The sequence below is a fragment of the Tachysurus vachellii genome, chromosome 6 (assembly GCF_030014155.1).
Source record: "Tachysurus vachellii isolate PV-2020 chromosome 6, HZAU_Pvac_v1, whole genome shotgun sequence".
Classification (NCBI taxonomy): Eukaryota; Metazoa; Chordata; class Actinopteri; order Siluriformes; family Bagridae; genus Tachysurus; species Tachysurus vachellii.
Genome location: NC_083465.1, coordinates 10289335 through 10305857, shown reverse-complemented (window position 1 = coordinate 10305857; position 16523 = coordinate 10289335). Strand labels below are relative to the sequence as shown.

The following is a 16523-nucleotide window of genomic DNA, read 5'->3' as shown; positions in this document are numbered from 1 at the left end:
AGTGAGTGCCTTGCTTTTTATCTTCTCCTCCCTCCATCTTGCCTATCTCTCTCTCTCTCTCTCCCTCTTTCTCTCTCTCTCTCCCTCTCTCTCTCTCTCTCTCTCTCTCTCTCTCACTTTCTACCAGGAGTTACCCTCTTTTGCTCTCAGCTTTTTGAAGTGGCCGCATAATCAGGAGCCATCTGTTGCCACTGAGAAATAGCATAGCTCTATGTGTGTGTGTGTGTGTGTGTGTGTGTATGTGTGTGTGTGTGTGTGTGTGTGTGTCACACTTCTGGTATGCTTCTCTTGCTTGGCCTCCTATTATTGTGTTTATTATTTTGCATGCCTTAGCATGTGTGTGTGTGTGTATGTGTGTGTTTGTGTGTGTGTGTGTGTGTGTGATGGAGACATTGTAAATGTGGGTAGATTGCAGTGGGTAGATATTGCTAGGAGAGTGAGCGAAGCATGATGCACACAACAATAAACTCCTTGCACACATACCCAAAGACACATATTACAGCATGTACAAACAGCTACACATACACACCCATGCTTGTGTTTTTCTCTAGCCTTGCTTTCTCCAAATGTCAGATTTACAGTCTTTTGCAGTGTACAGAGGGAAAAACAGAGAGACAGAAAAAAGGGGTAGTTTATGCATTTATAATCACAATGGCTTAGTGGTTAGCACGTTTTCCTCACACCACAGCAGTTCAGTTTTTGTCTCTTTTGTGTGTGGAGTTCTGCATGTTCTCCTTGTACATCAGGGGTCTTCTCTGGGTACTCCGGTTTGGACATCGAGAATCGTTTGCTGATTGGCATCTCTAAATTTTCCATAGTAATTAAATGGTAATGTGAGTGTATGTGTGTGTTTGTATGCTCCAATGGGTTGGCACCCCACCCAGAATGTCCCCAGCATAGCCCTGAGTCCCCTATGAGGCTCCAGGCTCCCCGCAACCTTGCATGGGATAAGCGGTACAGAAAATGGAAGGATGGATGAATGGATGGATTGTGATGGTGCAGCTTTAGCTATTCAGTATTTACAGCGTTTAACTATCTTTTTCTTCCATTTTCTGTACCACTTATCCTATGCAAGGTTACAGGGAACTAAGGGAAAGGCAGGTAACACCCTGGATTGGTGCCAACCCATCACACCCACATTCAGTCCTACATACAGAAAAGACACATATATTCCTGTCTGGAGCACTATGTGACACAAGAACCAGCTTCCTGCCCCATGCAGATGACCTGAATCTGCTGTACCCTACTAAACAGGTGCAGCAGTAGATAGTCCTTGTTGCAGAACCAAAAGTCCAGGGGGTGGAGCTGGAGCAGGTCCAACACCTAGTGTATCCCTAACTCCTAACCGATGTTCTATTACACAACAAAAGCACACTTATCAGTGTCCAGCCTTATACACATGCTCAAGATTTTTTGTTTGACTCCACCCTGGTAGGAGAAGCTAGATCAGTCCTGACTCTACCCCCCTGGACATTTGGTGCTGCAACAAGGGGTACTTGGTAAAGCTTGGATTCATGAGGGACACATAAACAGAACAGAATAAATTATTCTTTATCAGCAGTACTCAGTATCATATATGAAACAGTGAGATACCCACACAAATATATTCACCATGCTGTGAAGAATCAGAAAGTGTAAGATGGTGAGAAAATTGAGAAAAAAGACAGTGAGCAGGCCTGAGGGTATCATATCTGCATTTCACTTCAATTCATTGCCTGCATAACATATATTTGTATGTGTAAATGAGAGTACATTGCCTTTACCTTAAATAGTTGTGTCTTATTGGGTGATTGAAGAACAAATGAGACAGGTCATGCTGATTTTAACACCCCCCCCAAGCACACACACACACATGTTCACACACTGATTCAAATCTGTCTTATCTCTGTGTGCCTGTGTGCAGGGGAAGTTGTTGGTGCGTATGGGCCGCGTTGGCTTAGGAGAGAAGGTGTTGCGTGATGCCGTGCAGACCCATAGTCTGGCCCATGAAGCGTGGAGTGGCCTAGGGGAGGCGCTGCAGACCCATGGCAGCGCTCAGGCCCCTGACTGCTTCCTCACGGCCCTGGATCTAGAGTCCAGCTGTCCCATCAGGCCTTTCACCATCATCCCCCGAGAGCTGTGAGAGCAGATTCCCAGCAAGTCTCTTACACATACACTCACACATAATATAATATTCTATGTTATATTTTCAGACTCTGGTTTCTGTCTCTCGAGTGAAGAAATTTATCAGGAAAACACTTTTTCTAAAGTGCTGATCATAGGTACTGTAAAAAGATTATGGGTTTAGTATTTTAACTATGTTAATGAGAAATTACACAAGAATTTGTAATAACACCTAAAACATGCACATTATACAGCAAAAGTGTAAAAATCACAGACATACAACTGCTATACCAAAGAGGATGTATAACTGCACTATATGACTGTACAGTACTGTATTACACATGCATACACAGCCTGCTAAATCAATAAAACATATGTGAATATCAGGACTTTCTATAAAGAGTGATTCTAAGACCACTGTTTGTGATTTGTTCCCTGATTGTGTACACAGTCCTGGATTTCAAATGCTGTATTTCAGCTTGGTGCTGTCTTGTGTAATATTTCTAGTGCTGCCGTGAAACTGTAATCCCCATTTATTTCTACATGGCTGCTGTGGTTGCCTAGCAGCCAGCCCCCTATTCGAGTTACTGGGGAAACTGGGAGAGTTGCAGGTATATGGGTCCCCCCGCACTGAGGGCTTTTAAGGGAAAAAAGGAGAAAAAATGCCATGCTTTTTCTCATGGATGCATAGGCTCAGGCAGTTAACAAGAAAGAGGAATGTGTGGCAGATGAAGGAATTCTGTTATGTAAGAGCTGTAGGTCGGTTTCTTAAAGCAGAATGGTTTCTGTCTTCTTAAACACAACATGTAAAGCAAAAAAATGGCCTGAAGGGCAATAGGTTTGTCATGCAATGTTTATGTCCTCCTATATTTACTTATGGTGCACCTTTTCATGCTCTTTACTTGGGGCAGACCATCTATCTCTCTCTCTCTCTCTCTCTCTCTCTCTCTCTCTCTCTCTCTCTCTCTCTCTCTCTCTCTCTCTCTCTCTCTCTCTCTCTCTCTCTCTATCTATCTCTCTCACTCTCTTTCCTGCTCTCTCTTTCTCTCTCTCTCTATTAAATTTCAATTTCAAAGTACTTTATTGACCTTATTGTTAGCATACAGAATAATAATAAAAAACAAAGAAAAACTGTGACAAATTATAAGGTGCCAATGTAGGACAAAGGAAAAATAAAGGAAGGTTATGTGAGGGTAATTATTATTATTATTATTATTATTATTATTATTATTATTATTATTATTATCATTATCATTATTATTATTATTATTATTATAAAATATGTGTTGCTTGTGGGGAAATGGGTGATAGCTCAGTGGTTAAGGAGTTCGCCTACTGCTTTGATGGTTGTGAGCTTGAATACCAGGACTGTCAAGCTAGACCCTTAACCCTCAATTGCTCAGTTATATGAGTAAGTGTAATTTGCTCTGGATAAGGGGGTGGATACAACTGTCCAGTGATGTGTGCTCACTCTTTCTCTAGTTCACATGTCCATACACTCCATCTACTTTCTCTAAATTTCTTTACTTCCTTTACACTCTCTTGCCTCTCCCCTTAGTTAGGGGAGATGAATGGGCCAAACCGCCACAGTCATGGTGGGAGATGTATTGGGTCACGTGGGGAGGTCATGACAGCAGCTGGTAAAAGGAGACAGATAAATGAATTGCATGGCCTGCCTCTTTGACATCAGCTGATGAAGGGTGCTAGGCAGCACCATTCATCGCTCTCACTGTCTGAATAATTAGGCAGGCCAGGCAGGCAGATCACTGCAACATCTGTCAGCTTTTCCCTCTTCACACATCTTCCACTCAGAGAGAAGGACAACATGGATGATTGGGCAGGAGAGATGGGAGGGTTTTGGTGCATAAATTCTTTTTGATTTTAGAAACAGGATGTTCTTACTAAATTGCTTCACAACACAAAGCCCACACAGTCACTTAATGTCACAAAACCTACACAGTGTTAGGAGTCTAAATGTGTGTCTTTATATTCATGTGCTTTGTTATTTATTGCTGTTTATTTAATGCCTACTATTTTTTATAAACACCTACTACCAAATTTTTTGAAATTGACAAATATTTATAACAAATTCACATTTTTATGAGCACACAAACACACACATGCTCTTCAAGACATGCTAATGTTACTAAATATGCGTGTGTGTGTGTGTGTGCACTCCTCTGGTTACCACCAGACAGCAGGGTGGCTCCTGGTTCCTCATGCGGCAGTGGGAGGCAGGTCTCTGGGCAGGTCAAGTGTCCAGACTGGGTTGCATGTCTGACACCAAGTAGCTCCACTGCTTAACTGATGAATTTGTTTTTTGATGAGGACAAACTATGCCATGTTGTGGGAGGAAAGCTAGCCATTTGCGATAATACTCGAGTCAATTAGGATACAGAAAGTAGCTGAAAGAAACTCCACTCTGTTATCAAGAGAAACTTGACTCCCTTGCCATTACCTGACACTTAATATCCTATTATCTAAATGATGGTATAATGAAGTCTCACCGATCAAGCTTTTTCATAATTTGGTGAACAATGCTTCCTGTGTGTCTTCAACAGCCATTCTTTAAACGTTATGGTACAACAACCATGTTTTAATATTAGATCGTTTATCTGCTCCAGGTCCTGAGAGAGCAGGGCAGAGCAGAGAGAAGCAAGCTAATTGTTCACAACCGTCTCATGTTTCACAAACACAAACAATAGGAACACTCTCCAATGAGGTCCATTGAGCTCGCCACTTCTTAAAAGTTGCACGAGTCATTTAACAGGGCTCTGCTGTAATACTAACACACCTGTCAATGGTGGAGTCAAATGAACCGAGACCACACACTGCTATTGTTTTGCTCTATAGGTGCTCTGAATATGACCCCAGTCAAAATAACCTGCAAGCTTCCATGAGCCTTTGAGATGTCCCACAAACAAGGAGTTGAGTTTCACTGCCACACATTCTAAACTTAGGAAGCATCCGAATGTAAATGGCAGCCATTCACTGAGTCATTTGTGTCTTGCAGGTGCAGGGATGTAGGATTTTTCCCATAAAACGTTGCCTTTGAAAGAACATGCTCTGGGAGACATTCAGAGTTTAAAAAACAGACAGTTTAATGATAAAACTCATATCTAAACGGTACATGCTTGAAAAATCGGACTATTTTTAAAGTGATATATGTTTCCACAGCAAAAAAGGAAGTTATCCAGCATGATAAATATTCTGCGATAACACTCCCAGTTTGTAACCAGTAAAGGTGTAATGGTTTGGAACCTAACACATATTTCACTCTCTGGCTCTGTGTTGTCATTGTGTGTAATGACGAGTGTTGCGAACAGCTGTTTTATTGTGTGACAGTGACCTCTTTGTTCCAAATAAATGAGCTATGTGAGCGTGAGAGTCATCACAAAAGCTTGGGTATTATATGGATAGCAAGCTTGCATTCAGGGAGCTGCATAACTGAGATAGCTTTGAGGCACGGCAGCTGGACATGGAGCTGAGAGAGTGGAAAAGGTAGATAATGAGCTACAGTACTTTTTAACTTATGCAAGCAAAGTCCTGCACTACTGGTTACTGCTATAATAATCCACTGAATGAATGCAGCAATTAATTTGTCTAAGATAGAATTTCATTTTCACTATCTTTTGTGTGTGTAAGTAAAATATGCGAGGAAAACAGCCAAATAAGGAACAAAGATCCTTATTATAGGGTTCTTCAATGTCACCAGAACAATAAACTGTGCTTTAAGTACATATCATACCTGAATTCATTTTTGATGACAGGTGTGTGTGCAGAGTTGAAATACATTACTCATTGACTCATATGAGCCTGGTCCAGGAGTCTTCTTTAGAAAGTCCAATGAAAAGAACATGGACAATATCTCTGCCACTAGCAGTATATCCAGCATAATACTGTTAATGTTACACTAATCTACAACAACTATTCTAATGACAATTTAAGAGTCACTTTTGCGTTTTGTTCAAGGGAAAACGATGATATGAAAAATGTATCATACAACCTCTTACGGTGTGGAAGAGAAAAATGGGGGGGGGGGGGGGGGTTGTTCTCTCTCCTGTCACTCAGAGCAGCACTAGATAATTGTTGGGGGTCTGTGAGCTTATACATGCAGAACATGGCTGATTTTCTTTGGGGTGTCTTCAGCTCCATACGCTGTAGCAAGCACAGTATTTAAAAATGATGTGGTGGCTGGTCTCATGTTTTGAAGATAACATGTGCTAGCCCTCATCCCACACTGTTGTGTTATAGGGGAGAGCGAGGTAGTGCTATAAAGGCGTGGTACTGGAGATCTGAAGCCTGGGCTTAGCTGGATAATAATTCCTATATTCTATAATACAAATAAAATATAATAGTCAGAAGGAAAGAAAATTAGTTATTGCTCCAAAAAAATTCCTAAAAATATTTAAACAATTGGCAGATGTGACCAAACAATAAAATGCCAACTCAGCAGCTCTATTACAATTCATTCAGGATATTCTTGTTTCCAAAGATGAGAGGAAGAGTCTCACAGCCAGTTCTCACAGCCCTGACCCGCATTACTTGGCTCTGAAAAAGCTGCCTCCTATCATTAAGTGCCACTCGACTCCACCAGCAGCCTCAACATGATCCGGCCAACCTGAGCCGTGGCGTGTGGAGAGCTGCAGTGTGTCCGAGGTGTTAATGCAGCTGTATTTCCCAAGGGCTTTTTAAAAGGGACACTGCTTGCCATCCTAATGAACAGTGCACCCAATCGTTCTCTGCGGCATTGGCCTTACGCTGCCCTACATTCTTCTGGCCTGCTGCAGATACATGCTTCATAGCATAAATGTCTGCTGAGCCATTGACCTTTCGTTTCATTAAAGAGAGGCAGTGTGGCCAGGAGGAGCGTCACCCTGTGCGCTCTATTTGCACACGGTATGGGAAGCATTCAGTAAGTTATTTTAGTGGTATCAATGCCACAGCTGGGCTTCACTGCTGAAGAAAGCAGGTTTTTCAGTGAATTCGGGCTTCAAGCTGAAAGGCTGAGTTGTGCTGGTCAAATGTCTGAAGTTAAACAAATCTGAGATGCTGTTGAGTCAGAGCTGGATACAGCGGAAAAAAACTAAGTGCTGTAACAATGCGTGGTTTGTTCAGTGCGGTCATATGAAATCTGGGAAACAACTCCACCCTCTTTCATTTGGAAAAAATAAGTTCCATTCTGAAGAAATTTGGTAGATTTTGAATACATTAGAATGCTGTCAGACAGACAGACAGACAGACAGACAAACAGACAGACAGACAGACAGACAGACAGAAAGATAGATAGATAGATAGATAGATAGATAGATAGATAGATAGATAGATAGATAGATAGATAGATAGATAGATAGATGCACACACAATAGCAATGATAAAATGATTACAAGTGGTGAAATGTCTCTAAGATTTTGTGTGTACTGGTTCCAAAATGTTTAATCCTACCTCACTGTGATATTCAGATTGCATTAGAAAGACAGAACTGTGTTTTCTGGCCCTTTGTTTGGATGAAAAAAGCAGGCTTTTCTGTTTACAGTGCCTGCTATTCAGAGAGACAGCATGATCATGGACTTGAAACACTTAAATCAATTAGGAACAGAAAATGGTGCTGCCTATTATGTTTTAATGTCCCTCCCTCTGTGTGTGTGTGTGTGTGTGTGTGTGTGTGTGTGTGGGTTTGTTGACACCTGACCATCACACACATATGTGAGTTTTCCTTAAACTGTTGCCACAAATTAGGAAGCACACAATTGTATCTGTATATCTGTGTGATGTACAGTAGCATTAAGAATTTTCCTTCACTAAGGCTTAATTATGTTCCAGCATGATGATGCTCCTGTACACAAAGTGAGGTCTTTGCTGATATGGAAGAATTCGAGTGACCTGAATAGAATTTCTGACCCTTAACTCTATGGGATGAACTAGAATGCAAGTCTAATGCTAAATGAGCTCAAAATCTCAATCCCAATATTTTGTGGAAAACCTGTCCCAAAAGAGAAGAGTGGTTGTTATTACAACAGCAAAGAGGAACTAAATCTGGAATGGGATCTTCAAACAGCACATATGAATGTGATGGCAAGGTGTCTACAAACGGTTTTAAAAAATAAAGTGTAGTTTCATGCTGATATCTACAGTATACAGTATGATGGGTCTCATCCCTAATGATGACATAACTTTAAGAGTTACTGAAAATTAAATTTAGAACTTTAATTCTTCATTCTGACCAAATGTCACACACTATTATGTTAAACTGACTCAACATTAAAGAAAGATCGCTGTATACTGAGCTCTCATTGTTCTAATATATATAAAAAGCTTTGTTGCTTAACATTTAACAGACCACATGTTTGCTTGGGATGAAACACTGTTGAACCAAAACAAAGCCCTAACATCTACCCTAATGTGCCCCAATAGGTGGCTTAGCACTTTCACACTTCTGTCAGCACACACCAGCTGCCAGTTTGTTCACATATCCTGGCTAAACATCCTGGCCGCCTCTCATAGTGCAGTATTATACACTATAAGGCTTTCTAACATATTCTGAAAACAATAAGGCAATAAGGCAAAAAGATGTCCTTTTGTATTGCCTATGTATTGATCCTCAGTATTGAGATATCTCTTCTCATAAGGAAGGAAGATAAAACATTGCATGGGTCAGCATAACATGACATGCCTGTAATGAGAGAAAAGGTGATACATATTGGAAAACGTGACACAATAAGGACAGTGGTGGTAAAAATGAAAGTTTAAGAACAGACTTGAATAGTGACGAAATAAACAAACCCGCTATACTTAAACTATCCAGGGTTATAGAGGAAGATAGACCTAAAGAAGTGGAAAAGCCTTCTCATTTTTACAGTGTGTAGTGTAGACTGAAAAATGTGCAGTTCATAAACACATCCATAACTGCAAGGTAATTTGGGCACGGGCTTCACAGTCACATCACAGCATTTATTTTGTACATACATTCATTTTGAAGTGAACAGCAAGGTATAACACTGTTAAGTTAATGCTCTAGGAAGAAAATACCTATACTGCTTAACTATAGTGTATTTTATCCCAAAGTATAGGTCTTGGGAAGTTCTTAAAGAAGTAGGATGCTTGATGTCGGAGAGCTTCTTGAGTCCAGACAGTAAAACTGTAAGCTTTATGTATGTATCTATGTCTGAGTGAGTCACCTGACAGTACCCGGGTGAAGGTGTTAGGTTACAGAAAGCTTTAGATCCATGACTCACCACTGGTATAAAGTCAGACTCACCTTCGTAGTTCACCTGTAAGCATGTCCTCGCTCTGCATACACACAACTTAACTGTTACAGCGCATGTCTTAAATCCGTCGGATTGAAGCTTGCCTCATCTATGAAATCACGACTGTGACTGCCAACAAATGGGGTATTCTGGAAAAGAAGGATGAGGTGTGACAAAAAAACACAGCATCAGTATAGACACGTTTAATGCGCAGTCAGTCTGAGCTGAACGAAAATTCTGACTGATAACTGAGGGATATTAAAGTAATGCAGGCAGATGCAGAAAAGATAGGTCACTATATTGTAATTCTACTTCTATATAGTTGTTGTGACATGCCTACAGAAAAGCATTATTTTAACAATATTCTGTATATTGCAGCAAGCAGTACGGTTGGATTAAGAATAAACACCGTCAGGCATTTTTAATATTTAAAATCAACATATATCATATAAATAATGTATTTCCAAATTTCATCGTACAAGTATCACAAACACCAAACAGTATATTTTGCAGGCCTGTTGCATAGTAAAGTGCATCTTTTTTGCTGAACAAATAGTCATTAGGCCCTGACACTTCATTCAGTGTCACCAGTATGTAGCATGAGAACATCACCTACCTTAATTGTGTCCTTCCACCAGCTACGTCTGTCAGTCAGCTTTCTCTCATCAGTCAGTTCTAAATAATCATGTCAGATTTGTCAGACATGTCAGAACCACCAGTATCTCGGTCAAAGGATTTTTTGTTTGCAGCTGTACCAAAGGCTTTCGATGCTTGCCTTGTAACTTAATAACAAGTCTCCATGCACTGAAGCTGTATTATTGAAATGAAACCTACCGTCTGTGCCCCTTTATTGCTGTGACGAGGGATGTCTCTTATCATTTTTGTAACCTTGCTGTGTCTTTTTCCTGTCGTGGTTCCAGCTCTTTCCGCATCACTGGGGGACTTTGTCATGGCATGAAAGAGACACCTTTCTTTTACCCGTAACCGCTGCATAGGTATGGAAAAAAGTTGACAGGTGTTTAACCGTTAAAAAAGCCATAGGATGTGCATGTGTATGGGGAATTATTTTCAAACTATAATATATTCAATAGTAAAAAAAACAATGTTTTTTTTTTTTTTACCTCTCATGACTAAGGGCCCACTGTAACACAGAGAAAATCTTTCTTTGAATATCCCAACTATGGAGGTTGGGGTCAGAGAGCAGAGTCAGCCACTAAGGGATAAGGGCCTTGCTCAAGAGCCCAACAGTGGCAGCTTGGCTCTGCTGGGGCTCAAAACTTGATCCTGTGATCAACAACACAGACCCTTAATCGCTTGAGCCACCACCGCCCTTATAATACACCATTTACAATACCACTGCCATTGTATATTACACTATGATTGCTTGATTTATTTCTATGGAAAGACACAAAGATGATTATGTGAAGTGTTATTAATCTTTCATTTCTTAGTCAGAGTCGATTTACTTTTAACGTTTTCACGTATAGATGTGTGGTGCAATCTGAATCTCAACTCAGCCACTATATACTGCAATCAGTAGGTATGAGCCAATATCACAAGCAATTATATTCTTTGATTCCCAAATTGTAATAAAGATTATGTCAGTTTGTCACAGTATGCTCAGCAAATGCATAAGAGCAGACAGATTCAATGGATTCGGGGATAATTTGATCATTCGGCACTGCAACGTGTAATATGGTGAAGAATCAGTGTGTTAATTTGGTGCACTAGACACAGGAGGATGCACTGAGCTCCTTGCATCATCTCTCTTCCACAAGCTTCTCTGGGAGTTTGGGGCAGAATGTTCTCTGTTGCTAGGCTACATGGAACACTTGCTACCTAGTAGCTACAGTAAGTGCTTATTGCTCTACACTTTAGTTACCCTATCTGTTGAAGCATTGAGCATAAACACACCCACTTACATACACAACTAAGTGCCCCACAGCACAGGCTGCTTTAGTGCCCTTGTGGCATTGTTGCCATTTTGGATCCTTTGCAGTTTCCACTACGAGTAAAGTAGCTGCAATTGTTTGGGAAAAGAAAATCCCCTTAATACAATTTCATCATGAGATTTATGCCTCATCAGCCCAAATATTTCCCAAGAGAGCATATGAATAAATGCACATTCCTGTTTAATGAGAATCGGCTATTTGGAGCCATTTCACTGTTGCACCCATTTCTACACTTGAAATCTGAATAAGATGGATAAACTAGGGTTAGTAATCCATAGTTTTCATGGATTACACGTTACACCCAGCTTTGACTGTTGTCAAAACAAAAAGGTGCAAAACACAAAAGATGACAAGAACCAGCTGTCTTTTAAGAGTACTTTAATGAACGTTTATTTTGCTTTGACAAGGAGGCCGTACCTCCCATCCTATCCTGTGATTACACATAGTAATTCGACCAGTTCACTCAGAGATACATTGTATGATTTACAAATGAAAAATTTCTACTACAATAATTGTAAACATTCTGGTTGATGTAAGTGGATTGAAACCACGAAAGAAAAAATAAATAAATAAAAATAAATCAGCTCAGGGATGCATAACAGCTAACTTACTGGAGAGTTTTGAGTTATCAAGGGCTTAAAGATGCTCTACAAACAAGGAAACCTTTCAGTTCAGGGTTGTAAATTTTATTGGAAAACAAAAATATACAACTTGGAATGGATTATTTGAGGCATGACAATGATGTTAAGCTGTTTAAAAAAAAAAAAGAAGAAAAAAAAAAAAGAACAAAAGAAAAAAGTGAACATGAATAAACCATTAAAAAGCATCATAAGATTCAGACAAGTTCTCTGGTACAGAACAGCAGATACAAAAAGAGTTTATGTACGAGTATCTAGAAGATACACCCGTGTCTTTTTTTTATAGATTTTTTTTTTTCTTTTGCAGTAGTGCAATGCTGATAAATTTCATATATATTATATACTTTGTCCATAGTCCATGCAGAGTTACTCCTCTACATTGTTGCCCTGCCAACATTGTTGCCAAGAGGCAAGCCAGCTGACAAGTCTCCGCTCTTGCTACGCATCGGGTGGGGGCAGACAGATGTGACGTGCAGGGTTTTGCGCGCCACTGTCCCCGTATCGCCGCAACAAGCACCTGATCGTGTAACCGCACCGTCACTCCAAAAAACACGATGACAGCAAAAGAAAGGGACATGAGGAGTTAGATCCTATGCAGTTTACATGCAGTTCCTTTGGACAGCCGGGAGGAGGGGGGGGACTTAACGTTTTACAGATAAATTAAAACAAAAAGGCAAATTATTTATAGGAGAGAGAGAGAGAGAGAGATAGAGATAGAGAGAGAAAGGATCTGTACAGGGCTTTCACTTTGCCGTCATCATCTGTACAAACTCTGTGGAGACAGATACATCAAGTCATTAACCTTTACAGAACATACATATATAACGTATGTATCTATGTCTGAGTGAGTCACCTGACAGTACCAGGTGAAGGTGTTTACAGAAAGCTTCAGGTCCATGACTCACCACTGCTATAAAGTCAGACTCACCTTCGTAGTTCACCTGTCCATCTCCATCAATGTCTGCTTCTCTGATCATTTCATCAACCTCCTCATCAGTCAGCTTTTCTCCCAGGTTTGTCATCACATGACGCAGCTCAGCAGCACTGATGTATCCGTTCCCGTCCTAGAACAGAGAGAATTCTGGGTCATGGACAGCACTCGGGTGATTAACGAGTGCTGTTCATTTAGTTTCCTGCCAGGGAAAAACCTTACCTTATCAAAGACACGGAATGCTTCTCTGATCTCCTCCTCGCTGTCTGTGTCCTTCATCTTCCTTGCCATCATGGTAAGAAACTCAGGGAAGTCTATCGTCCCATTCCCTGTGAAGAGAAGCGGTTAAAAAATAAACAAATAAATAAACTGCCTTTGTTTCAGATGACAGTGTGTGTGTGTGTGTGTGTGTGTGAGTGAGAGAGAGTAAAACTCACCATCAGCATCCACTTCATTAATCATGTCCTGCAGCTCAGCCTCTGTTGGGTTCTGGCCAAGAGAGCGCATGACAGTACCCAACTCTTTGGTCGTAATGGTGCCATCTCCATCCTTGTCAAAGAGTGAGAATGCCTCTTTGAACTCTGCAGATATGAAAAGAAAAGAAAAGACAGGGGAAAAATAAAAAAAAACAAGAATATTTTATATATACTGTGTGTGTGTTATATATATATATATATAAAAATAAAATGCAAAGGTAAGATATCCATTTGATTAAAAGGAAACCTATTTGCACCTGACTATACTAACAAGTAACTAGAAAAGGCAAAGCAAAGTAAATACATTCCAGTATAGGAGTACTTAACTGGTAGCAAAATATGCCAAAACATTTGTAGACTCTATAGCTCTTATCCAAATCCCAGATGCAATACACCATCTAAGTGCACCAGTTCTAGAATCAGTGGCTTAGTTTATAGTACTTGTGCATTAATCTAAGAGAATATTTAGACAGGTTGAAGGAGTCAGACAGTACACAGACGACAGACAAATACAGCAAGGAATAGCTGGAGTGGAGAAAGCCGATTGCGCTGAAGGCAGGAGTCACAGCTTGAATTACAACAAACTGTGGCATAAGGCAGCATTTTAGCATCATGTTCTCTATAACCTGCATCCCCGGTTCCAACAAGTATTAGTCATATGCCAGTGCATGCCTGTGGTGGAGGGTGGGGAACAAAATTCAACACTGCAAAATAACATGACGCTAGCAATGCTGCCTCTTAGTAACCAAACATTTTGGCAAAAACCAGTGTTATGCAACAAGTAGCCATTACTCTTGAGACACATGCGTTACTAGTATAACCCATATTGACTTTTCACAAAAAGGAATTTTCTATTATTTTCCCTCCAAAGTTGACATACAGCAAATTTAAATTGTTACTCAGTGATTTGCTCGTAGTGTTTTGTTTCAACTAATTTGGACTCTTTTTAATCAGACCCCAATCCCTCTCAACTCCAATTTGCTGCATTCGTACCTAAATAGACTTAGAATTTCATAGTCACAAGCAAAATATAACCTTATTCTGATGTACAGCACCACCCTGATTTCTAAGTTGATTCAGCAGGACCTCACCCTGTTGCTACGGAGGAAAAACCAATAAACTATACGCATCTAGATCCTATTGTCACTTGTCTGACAGGAAATTGTTTTGTGGCCTCACAGGTCCCAGATTCTCCTCCCTCTTTTTTTTAACCTTACTAAGCAACATGGAAACAGGTTTGACCTCAAGGTCTCCAGGGACATTTGCCAACCTTTGTGCCTGTGTCTCAACAGGTAACCCACCCTGACTTCACCATCACTATGAAGACAGACCACCATGACCTAAATCATGCGATTTGAGATTGGATCTTCCATTGTGAACACACTTCATTCCCATTCGCAGCTCTTGATAATTGGCCTGATAAGAAGAATCCTTAAACGCAACAATGGGTAAGGCTCAGAGATACAATTGTGTAGTATTTTGTCCATGGCTAGACTCTGGGTTTGGGTGGGTGGGGAAGGCAGTTGGATACGGCAAAAATTCTGATAAAAAAAATCACTGACATGCCATTTCTTAAAACACCAAGTGCCTCGAATGCTTAACGTTCAACAAAGCTCGAGCTTGATGCACTGCATCCAGAACAGTCCAGATATATTCAGTAAGATAGTAACTGCTAGAGAAATGAAGCCAATTCGTTGGAGTGAACAGACAAACAAAACAGGAGTAGCCAGATGGAAGAGCCTGCAAGAGGACACACCCTATCTGCTCGGTCTGATCTCCTATAGTCCAACGTGTGCTCGATTTTTAACACACTAAACCGATTATGATTAAAAAAAAATAAAATAAATAAAAACCCACACACAACAGTGGAACAGACTCCTTTCGCTGAGGGTTTATAAAATCATTGCAGCAGTGGCGCGTCCATTTATTTCCAGGGTGCAGCTTTAAGGCACTGCCATAAAAGGGAAAACTATATATCCAACGCAGAGAGGGAAAGAGGGAGGGGTGGAGGACAGAAAGAGAAGAAAAGCAGGAGATCCACAGCGGCGGCCACGTGCAAGACGGCAAAAACGCTTACCGGCAATCTGCTCCTCTGTCAGCTGGTCGGCCTGAAGGATGGATAAAAAAAAAAAAAGCAAAAATGATTTTAAACCCAATCACAACCTTCCCGAGAGCCGGTTTAAAAATGATCACTATTAGAAATCTACGTGAAAACTGTGGAAGTTTGTTACCTGACATTTCCACTTACACTTAACTACATAACGTGTATTTATTTATTTATTTATTTATTTATTTATACAGTAACGGACAGACAGTGTCAGGGATTGAGGTCTGGACGTGACAACACGCTCGTTAACTGGAACCGCGCCGGAAAACAGCGCAGTCTGCTGCAGCCAGTGGCGCAGTAACTCAACACCACACAGCAAGGCTTTAAATCATAACTAGAAAAGCCTGCAGACTCTTACAACAAACCCCAAACCGGTTAACAGAACGAATTCGTGCGATATGACCGCATATTGGATAAATAAAGCAGGTGAGACTGACAAATGCGTCAGTGGTGATGCTTAATGACCGGAGAAATTCTAACTGCAATGATTACGGATGTCGTTTTGTATAACGTTACACTGTAATAGTATCGTTAATAGGCTATTACACACACACACACACACACACACACACACACACACACACACACACACACACACACAAGCCTGTGTAACGCAGTCTACTCCATGTTACAGTTTAAAATACTTATCCAGAACAACACAATATTGTCTACACATAGTAACATCTTCTACCGTAAACGCAGCCAATGAGGAAACAAAATAGCGATTTCTTTTTTCCGGTTTGCGCGCAACATGTAGCAAAAACTCTAAATAAAAGGTCCAAAGAAGAAAGTAACAGCTATTTGTTTGCGTTAGGCTTTAACCTAAGTATTCCTAATTTAAACGAAACTATACTGTAGACAAGTGTAACTTACCATAGCGCTGTTTAATCAATTCTAGTTCCACAAATCCAACAGTTCGCAGCTGGCAAACAAACAGGATGCAATAGAACAGCGGCTGGCGCGCCTTTAATGGTCGCTTTAAAACTCCTCCCCGTTCTCGCTGCGTCCGCCAACACGCTTCGTTCTGGACCACAAAGGATATCAGAAACGTGCACGATTTTGATATTTA

General features: G+C 40.6%; 2 protein-coding genes across 2 annotated transcripts in view; one reads left to right on the top strand and one right to left on the bottom strand.

Moving 5' to 3' along the window:
• ttc7a (tetratricopeptide repeat domain 7A) overlaps positions 1 to 2492 on the top strand; it is a 28981-nt gene extending 26489 nt beyond the window's left edge. The window contains exon 20 of the mRNA XM_060872128.1: positions 1904 to 2492. Within this exon, the coding sequence (XP_060728111.1) occupies positions 1904 to 2122 (219 nt within the window). The 3' untranslated portion in view covers positions 2123 to 2492. The remainder of the gene's footprint in view (positions 1 to 1903) is intronic.
• Positions 2493 to 11663: 9171 nt separating this feature from the next.
• calm2a (calmodulin 2a (phosphorylase kinase, delta)) lies at positions 11664 to 16455 on the bottom strand. Its single transcript, XM_060872127.1, has 6 exons — positions 16328 to 16455; positions 15425 to 15455; positions 13309 to 13452; positions 13094 to 13200; positions 12869 to 13004; positions 11664 to 12712 (listed from the first exon to the last, which is right to left on the bottom strand). Exons 1-6 carry the CDS (start codon positions 16328 to 16330, stop codon positions 12684 to 12686), a joined length of 450 nt encoding a protein of 149 aa, XP_060728110.1. The 5' UTR covers positions 16331 to 16455; the 3' UTR covers positions 11664 to 12683.
• Between the last annotated feature and the right edge of the window lie 68 nt (positions 16456 to 16523).